This window comes from Sus scrofa, chromosome 13 (assembly GCF_000003025.6).
Source record: "Sus scrofa isolate TJ Tabasco breed Duroc chromosome 13, Sscrofa11.1, whole genome shotgun sequence".
Taxonomy (NCBI): domain Eukaryota; kingdom Metazoa; phylum Chordata; class Mammalia; order Artiodactyla; family Suidae; genus Sus; species Sus scrofa.
The window spans coordinates 127,408,790-127,422,119 of record NC_010455.5 but is presented as its reverse complement, the minus strand read 5'-3'; the positions used below and the strand labels follow the sequence as shown (position 1 = coordinate 127,422,119).

At 45.8% G+C, this 13,330-nt stretch overlaps 1 protein-coding gene across 1 annotated transcript in view; it reads left to right on the top strand.

Moving 5' to 3' along the window:
• The window catches only part of P3H2 (prolyl 3-hydroxylase 2), a 157,211-nt gene extending 150,046 nt beyond the window's left edge, over positions 1–7,165 (top strand). Inside the window, exon 15 of the mRNA XM_021070049.1 lies at positions 5,801–7,165. Within this exon, the coding sequence (XP_020925708.1) occupies positions 5,801–5,893 (93 nt within the window). The 3' untranslated portion in view covers positions 5,894–7,165. The remainder of the gene's footprint in view (positions 1–5,800) is intronic.

Sequence of the window (13,330 nt, the reverse complement as noted above, 5' to 3'; positions counted from 1 at the left end):
CTGCTATTAATATACAGGTGCTAATAAGTGAATGTCTGCAGAAATAGACATCTCAGCACTATTCGAGAGTCTCTAATTAGTCTTGAGTTTATTAATTATAACATCAGTAAAGAGGAACCACTTTCTACTGGTCACCAGGAAGACTGATTTGTTTTTTCAGCAAATCCTTAAAATGTGCACTGAATAACTTATGAAACATTTGCAGAAGAGGGTGAGGGGACGTGAAAGTTTGTCATTTGCTATTTAAATTAAATATTAAGTATTGGAAGTTACTATTGTATTGAAAGTAGCTAAGGGTACTTAGCCTGGATAAGAGACCATGGTCTCATCCTTTTGGAGGCTGCTGGGCAGAGGTTATAGAGTCTGCCTGGCATGTTGCAGAGGGACTAATTAAAATGTATGGATAAAGAGTTCCTGTCATAGCTCAGCAGGTTAAGAACCTGATGTGGACTCCATGAGGATGCAGGTTCGATACCTGGCCTCTCTCAGTCGGCAAGGATCCAGCATTGTCACAGATGTGGCTCAGATCTGGCATCGCTGGGGCTGTGGCACAGGCCAGCAGCTGCAAATCCTATTCTACCCCTAGCCTGGGAACTTCCCTATGCCATGGGTGTGGCCCTACAAAGAAAACAAAGACCTATGGACACAAGCCCCTGGGAGGAAAGTCTAGGCTCAACATAAGGAATAACTTTCAGACCATCACCATTACCTGGTGGAGTTGTCTCCTTTGAAAGTATTGAGTTTCTCATCACTGGATGGCTCCAGTCAAGGCCTTAGCAACTGCTTGACATGGATGCCGAGCCTGAACCTGAAACTTCATGGCCAGGGCTGAACCAGCTGACTTCAAAGTCTCCTCCAGCGCTGCGTCTTATTGAAGCTGTGAAATTCTAGCCTTTAAAATGGCATTCTAACCAATTTCCCTCTGTAGGTCCCTCCACTGAATCCAATTGCATCAGAAACTGCTTAAAAAGAATTTCTCCTTCTCATATACTTTTTGCCATCCAGCATTAACTCACACAGTTGTTAGGCCACATTCCCTAAGCCTTCTTTCATATATTCCACAAATGTTTACAGAAAGCCTATTCTGTGTCTGGAAAATTCCGCTAGGTAGACCCTGGGTGTATAAGGATGAACAAAACGTAGCCTTGACCAAGTGGAGGCTGGAGAAGCTGACAAGGAAATGATGGCGAGAAGACAGCAGATTGCATTTGTAGGGACTGTCAAGGAAGACTTTCTCACATAAGCACCATTCTAAAAGAGCAGAAGACGATGGCCAGGCACAGAAGGAGAAAAGAAAGGTCCTGACGGAAGAAGCAGAGCACACAGAGTTGTGAAAACTTCACAGGGGACTGATCAGTCTCCTTCATCTATAATCTCTCTCCACCCTCTCTCTCCTTGTACATCTCCACTTCCCAAAGGCCAGCCTCACTCCTTTTGGACTAAGGAATCTGGGTACATGAGTATGCCATGGAGATTACACGTTGCTGACAAAATTGCCTCGCTTTTTTTTTTTTCAGTGTTCAACAAACATTTAACCTATTTTATCAGTGTCTCAGCCCTGTCTCCCAAGATATTATTTCTATCAACATCAGCTAACACAAAGTCTTCTCTTTTCTCCTTCCTAACCTGGAAAGTATCAGAAAACTTCTCCCATCTTTGAGCTGTGGCGACATCTAGTGGTCACAGAAGAAAATGACCAGAACCTCTTCGGCAACTATCAGGAAAGTTTGCCCATGACTTGATTCCCAGACTCTACTCCACGCTGGAATCACCTGGGGATCTTTACAGATTACTGACATCTGGTTCCCCACCTTGGAAGTTCTGGGTTAATTGACTTTGGGTGTAACCTGGGTATCAGAAGCTTTGAAAGCTCCCAAAGTGACTCCAGTGTGCAACAAAGTTTGAGAGACCCTGATCAGGTTGAATCCCTGAGCAAAGAAAGTCTGCCTATCAGGACATCATCAAAGCTGGCCGACTCTCATGCTCCTTACAAATGGCTTTAAAGACATTCAATTCTCAAGGAGGATGTAGCATCATAAACTCTTAAGGACACCCAATGTTAGAAACTTCAGTTCCTTGTGCAGAGACTTGTAACTCTTGAACTTCTTTCCTTTCAGAGCAACAGTCTCTTGTGCGGTCAGATTTGATCATTTTATCCGTTTCCTAATCAGTAAAATGTTTTCCCCATATTCACACAGTAGTAATCACACTTGGACATCATGACAACAATTTAGTTTTGTTATTGAGCGTATTTGATCCTTTTGGGCGCCTTTGGGTCAACATAATGCTCAATTACAAGCTTTTGACTAAAAGAGGCTTTGTTTGCACATCATAAAATAGTTCTTTTTAATAATTTACTATGCTGGGCATTGTGCTAGGGACTACTTATAGGAAGTACAAACGAGGTAAGACATAACCTTTATTTTCAAGGAACTTGAAGTCAAAGTGAAGAGATAATACAGGGGTCTGAGTGATTAAAACACAAGTCAGATCTTGGTAAGAATTATGATTAGTGTCAACAATGTGTGGTGTTTAGAGCATAGAAAGAGGAAACCCGAAAGGCTTCACTGAGGAGATGGCATTTGACCTGAGCCTTAAAGGATGAGCGTGATTTCTTTAGGCAGAGACATTTTAGACAGAGAAAACCCTTTGCCCCCTTATGCGTTTATTCATCAACTATAATACAGCTCTTGCCAACTATCAGTAACTTTTCTGGGCACAGGAAATACAGCAGTGACCCCAAAAGACAAGATTCCTTGCTTTCATCTAGTAGAAAAAGACAACAAAAGATTTGAGGGATTTTCAGATTGTGAGAAATGATGTCTGGAAAAAGGAACAAGGCAATTGATTGGAAAGTAAAAATGAGGGATTGGAGTTTCCATTATGGTTCAGTGGGTTAAGAACCCACAGAGTTCCTGTCGTGGCTCAGCAGTTAACGAGTCTGATTAGCATCTATGAGGACACAGGTTCAATCCTTGGCCTCCCTCAGTGGGATAAGGATCTGGCATTGCTATGAGCTATGGTATAGGTTGTAGACTTGGCTCAGATATGTTGTTGCTTTGGCTATGGCGTAGGCCAGCGGCTACAGCTCTTATTCGACCCCTAGCCTGGGAACCTCCATATGCCATGGGTGCGGGCCTAAAAAAGCAAAAAAAAAAAAAAAAAAAAAAAAAAAACCCAAACACCCAACGTAGTGTTGGGTCCCTGGCCTTACTCAGTGGGTTAAGGATCCAGCATTTCTATAAGCTGTGATGTAGGTCACAGAGGTGGCTCAGATCTGGTGTTGCTATAGAGCTGTGGCTGTGGCTGACAGTTGCAGCTCTGATTCATTCCCTAGCCTGGGAACTTCCATATGCTGCAGGTGCAGCTGTTAAAAAAAAAAAAAAAAAAGAAAAAGAAAAGAGAGGAGGTGGTGAACTGTGAGACCCCTCAGACAAGTGACAAGAAAAAGCCAACTGTGATAAAGGTCTTGGGAGGACTATTCCAGGGAGAGAAGAGGTCGTGAAGGTCCAGAGACAAGAAGGAGCTCAGAGTGGTCAAGAAACAAAAAAGCCAGAGAGGCTAGAACATGGTATGCAAGGTGGTGAATGGTCTGAAAAGCTGACACAGAGCAGGCAGTGATTAGACTTGACAAGCTGATCAAGAAATACAAACCCGGGGTTCCCATCATGGAGCAGTGATTAATGAATCCAGCTAAGAACCATGAGGTTGCGGTTCCATCCCTGGTCTTGCTCAGTGGATTAGGGATCCCGCGTTGCCGTGAGCTGTGGTGTAGGTCACAGGGGCCGCTCAGATTCCAAGTTGCTTTGGCTTTGGTGTAGGCCAGCATCTACAACTCCAATTAGACCCCTAGCCTGGGAACCTCCATGTGCCACAGGAAGCAGCCCTAGAAAAGGCAAAAAGACAGAAAAAAAAAAAAGAAAGAAAGAAAGAAAAAAAGAAAAGAGAAATATAAGTTCCATTCTAAATGTAGGGGAAAAGCTATGTCCCTGTCCTTCCCCCCTCTGCCCCTCCGCGCCACCTTCCCCAGTCCCAGGAGTTATAGGACAGGAAAAAATCACTGTCTCTAACACATTGTAGAGTCATAATACAGAAGGGGGAAAGAGTGGAAGTTTAGAGGGGCCATTTGGAGGTAGACCACCTGAGCCTGTTGAGGCATTGGTGTGGGGGTAAGAGGAAGCATAAAATGGAAGCATCCTTTAAAGTCTAGGGGCACTTAACCTACACTGAGAGGAGGGAAATCTTCTCAAGAGTGCTGTTGTCAGAGACCTTGAGGAAGGTCGGGAAGGTGGATTGTAAGGTGAGGTAGGAGGACAAGACGAGGAGAGCTGAAGAAGGAAGGTCAAAGTCAGGCAGCTCCTTGTACGCACATCAAAAGGCTGGTCCTGGAGGGTCAAGCAGTGGGAACCCCTGGGAGGGCTGTGAGCAGTGAGCAGGAAAGGGGAGGGCTCATGGGGAGGGGGGTCACGATTCAAGTGCGAGGATCCTGGACTTCCCGAGTGGCTCGCAGCATAACTACTCTGCAGAGGACCCATCGGAAGCAGGTGGGAGGGGGGTGTGAGCAGCAACTGAGCTAAGAGATAGCAGAGTGTATACCCGTGGTTCTCAAGCAGGAGCGATTCTGCCTCCAGGGCACATTTGGCAACATTTAGAAACTTTTTGGTTGTCACAACTTCAGGGAGGGGATGCTGTTGGCTACCTGCAGTAGGCAGAGGCCAAAGATGCTGCTACACATCCTACGAGGCACAGGACGGCCCCCCCACAGAGAGTTATCTAGTCCAAGACGTCAGCATTACTGAGGCTGAGAGCCATTGGCTTAACTAAGGCAACGGTAACGTGCACTGAAAAGAAAGGGCAGAAACAGGAGGCAGAAGAAAGAGGACTAGGCGATTTATCAGATCCGAGAAACCACGGTCAGGTTTTGGGGGCACATGGATGAGCAGGGACGATCTTTACTGAGAAAAGGAAAGTAGTGAAGTAGGTCTTTGGGGGAGAAAATGGGGAATTCAGCCTGAACCCTGAAGTGGAGGACTGAGTTGGAGATGTTTGTGCGACCACGCAGTAGAAAAGGGAGTCAGTGGTTGAATATAAAAGACTTCTTGACAAGAGGGAAATTATTATTATTTTTTTTCTTTTTCAGCCACTCCTGCGGCATATGGAAGCTCCCGGGCCGGGGATCAAATCCAAACCGGAGCTTCAGCCTGTGTCACAGCTGCAGCCACGCCAAATCCTTAACCCACTGCACTGGGCTGGGGGTCGAACCCAGGCCTGTGCAGAGACAAGCCAGATCATTAACCCACTGAGCCACTCGGGAGCCCCAACAAGAGGGAACTGTTTGGAAAGTAATTGTTCAGGATGTAGGAGAGTCAAGAGAAGGCACCCATGGGAGTTCCCGTCGTGGCTCAGTGGTTAACGAATCTAAGAAGCATGAGGTTGCGGGTTCGATCCCTGGCCTTGCTCAGTCGGTTAAGAATCCGGTGTTGCCTTAACCCACTGAGCTGTGGTGAAGGTCGCAGGTGAGGCTCGGATCCCTCATTGCTGTGGCTCTGGTGTACGCCAGCAGCTACAGCTCTGATTCGACCCCTAGCCTGGGAACCTCCATATGCCGCGGGTGCAGCCCTAGAAAAGGCAAAAAAAAAAGAGGGAAGCACCCGAGCAGGAATGGAGATGAGGTTCTGTCCTTAGCTGGATTTAGGGCCAGTCCTTGTACAGAAGGATGCCTGGAAGTGTTTGGGAAGCATCTGCCTCTGGGGCTGATTATCACGCTTGCAACAGTAATGTGAAAATTGTCTTTTTTCAGGAGCGAATACAGGCTGATGAAGTGATCGCCATCCTGGATCAAGAACAACAAGGGAAGCATGAACTGAATATCAACCCCAAAGATGAGCTATAAAAAATGAGAGAGTGTCCTATCAGCTATTTATTTAAATTGTTAATCTTATGAGAACCTTTTTTATTTTTGTACAGAGCCGTGGTATAAGTTAACAGGTTAATAAGAGTCACCAGATCTCCCTTCTGCTCTTAAAGACCCTCGCTTTGCCTCACTCAGTCTATCTGTCTTGGTTTTTCGTCAGGTCATTTCTCAAAGCCCAGTCACAATGCCCGCCCCTGCCGCCACTGCCCCCAACACACATACAGTTCATTTGCTGCAGATCCTAAAGCTCAAGCAGTAAGAATAAGCCTGTTCTTGTTCAAACTACAACTGTGCTCCACTTCTAAAGATAGCATGTGATTTGGACTCCGAAGGCCTTTCTGGCCCTGTGTTGTTTAGTCCTGGTCTCTCCCAGGGCTGGCAGCCCTGGGTTTGACTCTGGGGAGTCCATGGCAAGATTGGAACTGCATCAAGTGGGGGTCTTTGGGCCCCCAGGCTCTGTGGAGGAACTGCTGTGATGAGTACTGCGTAAGACGGAGGGGTTCGGCCTTTCCAGGGCAAGGGTGGTGCTTTCGATTCCAGTATTTACAGCGGACAGAACACCTAACACTGGAAGCTTCCATCCCCCCTCCCCACCATGGTGCGCCAGAAAAGATGGCCCTGGGAGTTGTGTCTTTAAAAAGGTGGTGTGGGGGAGTTCCCATCGTGGCCCAGTGGTTAAGGAATCAGACTAGGAACCAGGAGTTTGCGGGTTCGATCCCTGGCCTTGCTCAGTGGGTTAAGGATCTGGCATTGCCGTGATCTGTGGTGTACGTTGCAGTTGCGACTTGGATCCTGCGTTGCTGTGGCTGTGGTTTAGGCCGGCGGCTACAGCTCTGATTCGATCCCCTAGCCTGGGACCCTCCATGTGCCGTGGGTGTGGCTCTAGAAAAGACAAAGAGACAAAAAAAAAAAAAAAAAAAAAAAAGGTGGTGTGGGGGTTGAAGTAGAATGGAGCTTCATCCCATTCTGTTCCTTCCCAAGAACCCCCGTCTCAAGACTGGCTTCTTCATTCAATGACTTGGGAAGAAAATCTTTACTCCCACATGAATTGGGGCCCCATTGTCACATTGCCTGAGAGTGGGGTCCATGGGTGAGAAGCGGTGTTCTCTTCTTCAGTAAGAAAAATGAATTTCTGATTGATCCCACTCTCCATTGATGTGTATTTTGGCAGCCCCTCCTCTTTGCTGCTTTCCAGCTCGTGGATTTGAGTGCTTGTATCTGATTTGTTTAATAAAGGGAGTTTTATTTTAATACCCGGCATTTATTTTTCTTCTCCCAAATGTTTGCTTTATCTCCAGGGATTGGTTCTGTGGTCCTGCAGGACCTTTGGGAATAACCCAGGGGAAACACTGGGCCATAGTTGGTTTCACTGGCAGGTGCTCGGGGGCGGCAAGGAAGGTTCGAGCATTATTTTTGAAGAAACAGATGGTTAGCAAACAGGTGTGTTCATCCAGAGAACACCTGGTCCTTGGTGCCAGTTCTAAGGAAGATACTGCAAAGACTATGTTTCAGAGGGGGCGGGGACTAGAGTTGTTCTAGCCCAGGGGTGTCTGCTCCACTAGCCTGTGGGAGGTCACCTGTCTCTCTGATGGGCAAATAGAACAGGTCACAACCCTTAAGAAAAGCAGCAGATAAGCACATTTTATGAAAATCACATTTACTTTCTGCTATTTATGATCTTGGATGGTGGTAAGAGCATCCATCCTTTGAGACTGAAAAATTGAGGCATAGTGATTTTATGTACCATCTGTTTTCCACCCAACCTTCTGGTTGCGTTTTCATCGTGGGAGAGTGGAAAGAGCATTCGATTCTAAACCCAGCCTGATCAAATATACTCTGCTGTGTGACCTGGAGCAACTCCCTTTCCCTTTCTGGGCTTTAGTTTCCTTCTCTGAAAATGACGTAATTGGTCGTAATTGTTTCCAAGTCCTTCCCTCTTGCTCTGAAGACAAAACAAAGAAGACAAAAACAAAACAAAACAAAACAAAAAATGATTTTAGAAATATTCACTTATACAACCAAATTTACTTGTGCCTACTTTTTGAGACTCGTGAATGGGTTCATTATGTGTTTACGTGATTTTAAAACTTGAAGCCTAAATTTAGGGCTGAAAATCCCTGAGCCTCGAAAAGGGAGGTGGCTATTTGTTTGCTCTCTCACTGAGAAGTGTTTGCTGGCACTCGGATTTGCTGATAGAAGGATCTGGCCAAGGATCTAATTTCTGTTTTCTGGCAACAAGGCATCAACAAAGACAACAGTCCTTGGATCCTTGCAGTGCCTGCTTCCTGGGTGCTCTGGGAGAGGCCATGGTGGGGGGTGGGGGAGAGGCTGGGACGCCCGCTCTGAGTCTGCCTTTCAGCCACACTGAGACAGTGAGCAGAGGTCTCAATAGAGGGCTTAGGCTAAGAGTCACATCCTCTGCCATTACTGAAACACGGAGTCGTTTTTCCTGTTTGGCAGGCTACCCACGTTGTGTTCCACCTGTAACATCATGTCTATACTCAAGCATTTATGTTTTAATCTGCCCCACATCAAACCATACATAATTTCATTCACATAGTTAGGGAGTGTCATCAGATGCTTTTAAAGAGACGGAGCTCAGAACTTGCAGTCTGTGTGATAAAGGGCTCTTTTTTGTAGAAGGATCAGAAAGCTCATTGGACTTTGTGTCATTTTTAGAGCTGAAGGAGGTACAATGCAATTCCCTCTTTCTGTCTGGGAGGATACTGAGACTCAGAGGTAGGAAGAATGATTTCTTAGTTCCAGAATTCGAGCTCCAGGGCTGCTGTTATACAGGAATGCTGGCCCAGGGCAGCATCCACTAGAGGAAGGGGTGCCTTGTTCTCTTTGGCCAAAAATGATACTTATCAATCCATGGACCTGAAGGGGTGCCTTTTTCTAATTCATGTAACCATGCTGTATGTGCTTGAAGCAGCCCAGGCTAAAAAGCCCTGTTTTTATGACTCCAAGTCTAGGACTCTTCCTCTAGATCCCTCTGGGAACTGCACTTGTCTTGATGATCATCATTGGTGTAAAAACGCCTGCAGTTTTACAAGGCTGTTATTTTCACCCATACTGTTGTATTGAACGCTTATGACACAGAACAGGCTCTCACACTAGGAATCCCAGGAGTGTTCCATGCACAGATTATGATGCCTAATTTGCAGATGAAGAAATGGACAGCAATGAAGAGAACTCAGAGCTGTGGTCTGAGGATCCTCTGTGTTTGAGACCGAAAGATAGTCTTTGGAACAGCAGGGAAAAAATAAAGCACCAAGTTGTTTTCTCCCAGGCCTTTTTTTTTTTTTTTTTTTTTTTTTTGTCTTTTTAGGGCCACACCTGCGGCATGTGAAAGTTCCCAGGCTAGAGGTTCATCCGGAGCTGCAGCTGCCAGCCTACACCACAGTCACAGCAATGCGGGATACGAGCCCTGTCTGCTCGAGTACTTAGTTGGGTTCTTTTTGCTGAGGCACAATGGGAACTCCCTCCCAGACATATTTAATGTAAAATACCACACTCGGAGTTTCCAATGTGGCTCAGTGGGTTAAGGATTCCATAGTGCCTGCGAGGATGTGGGTTTGATCCCTGGCCTCCCTCAGTGGGTTGAGGATTCCATATTGCCATGGCTGTGGCGTAAGCCTGCAGCTGCAACTCCAATTCGACCCCTAACCCTGGACCTTCCATATGCCACTGGTGTGGCCCTAAAAAGAAAAAAAGTAAAAAATAAAATAAAATACTGCATTCATGGAAGGAACAGAGTTAGCTTTTTCGTAAAATCTAAACTTTGCCTCCCCTTTTATGTTCCTGCTAATACGCGAAGGCATATTTCCCCTTCTCTCCTCCGAGAGCTGTTGAGCATGGGTTGCACAATTCAGTGGAGCCAATACTGGGTGCCGGGCCATGCTCTCATGAAACTCACAAAATGGAAGAAGGTTCTAGTCTGGGGTTATTTTCCTCTCCCTTCAAGGCAGAAAGAATCCATCTGAAACTTCAATTTCTTTTTGAGAACGCCCCGGCAGAGGACAGAATGATCATCTCAGATGTGTGAGTCGCTTTCTTCAGGGCCCTGTTATGCACAATGCTTGACAAGGACATTTTAGCTTCAACACCGTCTTCGTCATTACTTTGCACACAGCAATTTTTGGGCACTTCTTCAGCTGAGGAGAAGCCATGGAATGAGTCAGCGCCATTTAATAATATATAGCTCTGAGTTTTAATTGAAGTACAAATGCTGAATTATTTCACATAAGACAGCCACGGGGAACAACTCCCTCACTGACGTCAGGCAAGGAGGTAATGAGGGCCACCTCACTAGTTCATTATGCCAAAGAATTAAGCATTCTGAGGTGACTGACAATGGTATGGCTGAGAAGTGGGGCGGGGGAGATTGAACTGTTCCCACGTATAAAGCTCTTCAGGGAAACAGGAGCCATTTGGCAAAAACCTTGAAACCACAAGTTAGATTGGGCCCGTGGTTATGATCGCTGGCTGCGTCCTGCCAAGAAGGCTGTGATGTGAAGTGACCTCCCCACGCAGGCCCTCATCCCACCCCCAGATCTGCTGCTACTCCCAGATAATTTGATGTTTCCAACACGAGACATGAGGGCCCATCCTGGTTTGGCCCCAGTGTGTGTGTTTTTCAGACACACCGAGACAAGCAATGTCCATCTGGGTGCAGCTCACAGCTGGGAGGGAGCTGCAGACTCACGCTGTCAGAGCCTCCCCTTCCCACCTTTCCTGGTAAATCACGGTGTTTTCCACGCCTGCTGCTGACCTCGGAGGCCAGGCAACGTCAAGTCTGGAACAATCCGATCATTGAGATGGATGGCATCTGCCATGTGAAAAGTTGGCTTAGTGAGTCAGCTCTGCCTTCAAAGATCTTATAAAAGGCCCACAAGAAAACTAGCCAAACAAAACGTTCCTGCCCTCTCTCCTGACACACATTCTAGGGAGGAAAATCTGAATGCTCTGTTCCTTCAGCAGACACCCCACCTCTTCTGGCCACTTGATATGATAAGCCCAGAGAGAGGGTGAACAACTAAACCTCGCCCTTTCTTTTCTTTTTTTTTTCTTTTTTTTTTTTATTACATTTTCTCTCTCTCTCTCTCTTTTTTTCCCCCACTGTAGGGCATGGGGACCCAGTTAGGCATACATGCATACATAATTTTTTCTCCCATTGTCCCCCTGTGTTGTAATATCTCGACATAGTTCTCAGTGCTAAACAGCAGGATCACATTGTTAGTCCATTCCAAAAGCAATAGTTTGCCTCCGTTAACCCCAAACTCCCGATACCTCTCACTCCCCCCCCGCCCCGGGAACCACAAGTCTATTCTCCAGGTCCATGATTTTCTTTTCTGTGGAAAGTTCATTTGTGCTGTATATTAGATTCCAGGTATGAGTGACATCATATGTTATTTGTCTTTCTCTTTCTGACTTACTTCACTTAACGTGAGAGTCTCTAGTTCCAACCATGTTGCTGCAAATGGCATTTTTTTAATGGCTGAGTAGTATTCCATTGTGTATATATACCACCTCTTCCTAATCCAATCATCTGTCGATGGACATTTGGGTTGTTTCCATGTCTTGGCTATTGTGAATAGAGCTGCCATGAACATGCAGGTGCATGTGTCTTTTTCAAGGAAAGTTTTGTCTGGATATATGCCCAAGAGTGGGATTGCTGGGTCATATGGTAGTTCTACGTGTAGATTTCTAAGGTACCTCCACACTGTTCTCCATAGTGGCTGTACCAGCTTTCATTCCCTTTTCTCCATACCCCCTCCAGCACTTGTTATTTGTGGACTTATTACTGATGGCCATTCTGACTGGTGTGAGGTGGTATCTCATGGTAGTTTTGATTTGCATTTCTCTAATAATCAGCAATGCTGAGCATTGTTTCATGTGCTTGTTGGCCATCTGTATATCTTCCTTGGAGAAATGTCTGTTCAGGTTTTTTGCCCATTTTTCAATTGGATTGTTGCCTTTTTTGCTGTTGAGTTGTATAAATTGCTGGTATATTCTGAAGATTAAGCCCTTGTCAGTTGCATCATTTGAAACTATTTTCTCCCATTCTGTAAACTGTCACGAAAACAAACCTCACCCTTTCTTTCCTCGTTAGGTCATCAGAGGTTGAGGACTGAGCAGAGTTTGACAACACTGCCACCTTCTCAGGCCTTCTCCTGAGCCACCTTTTCCTCTAAAAGGGCCGACCAACCATCTTCTTCATCCGAGTCTGTGTTCCCCTTTCAGCGGTGAGCTGGGTGTCACCCATCTCTCTGGGAATTCCGGCCCTTGGCCCCTCTTCTCAGATTTAGGCACCCTTCCTCTTGACAGCAGTGTGACAGCATGGGCCCTGGAAATCCTACCTAGACCCTGGTTTAATCCTCCTCTCTCTTCCCAAGCTGACGCTCTTACCTCTGAATTACTATCTTGACGGTGGGTGGGGATAAAAATGGGGACCAGACAAGAAGGATTACCTGTTATGTCTCATCTTTTTCCACTTGTAAATCATATATCCCATTGTTTCAAAGGGTTGTAATCATGGCTGGCATTTATAAAGATTTTTTTATGGTCTCAAAGCACTTGGCAATCATAGGGAAGTACATAATTATCTTGAGAGACACACCAGTGCCATCTTCATGGTGTAAACAGAGAAAAGGCACGGGCCCTGGGAAGGAGGTAGAGGAAAGCTCTGGTTATCCGTGAACTCATCCCTCAGTTTGTGAGTGGTTATTTGGTAGTAGGTTTAGGGAAGTATTCAAAACTGAGAACAATTTCATTCCCTTCCTTTACGAAATTCAAAGGAAGTGGAAAAGAAAAAACATATGTAGACCAATGAAAAATATGAAATAGGTAAATAAAGGGACAGAAGGGTTATGAGAGAGGCAGGGACAGAAAAGGCCATGTGAGTTCAGAGGAGGGAGTGACTGGGGACGGAGAGCTTTGCAGAGAAGGTTAGCTAAGCTGGGTCTTGAGTGCCTGTCTGTCACCAATAAGCAGAAATGTGCCACGATGTCCTCCACTGAAAAAAAAACTGTCAAATTTGAAATCAGTGGCTTCTTGGTTTCCGAAATACTAAGCTTTCAGAAAAATTGGAGAGCTTATTTTATTTTATTTATTTTTATTTTATTTTTACCTTTTTGGGGCTGCACCTGTGGCATATGGAAGTTCCCAGCCTAAGGGTTGAATTGGAGCTACAGCTGCCGGCCTACACCACAGCCCCAGCAACACCAGATCCAAGCAGAATCTGTGACCTATGCTGCAACTTGTGGCAATACTGGATCCTTCACCCACTGGGTGAGGTCAGGGATTGAACCTGCATCCCCATGGATGGTAGTCAGTTCTTAACCCACTGAGCCACAATGGACACTCCAGAAAAGTTGGAGAGTTTATTTTAAAGTTAGTGTTTTGGAGGTGGGT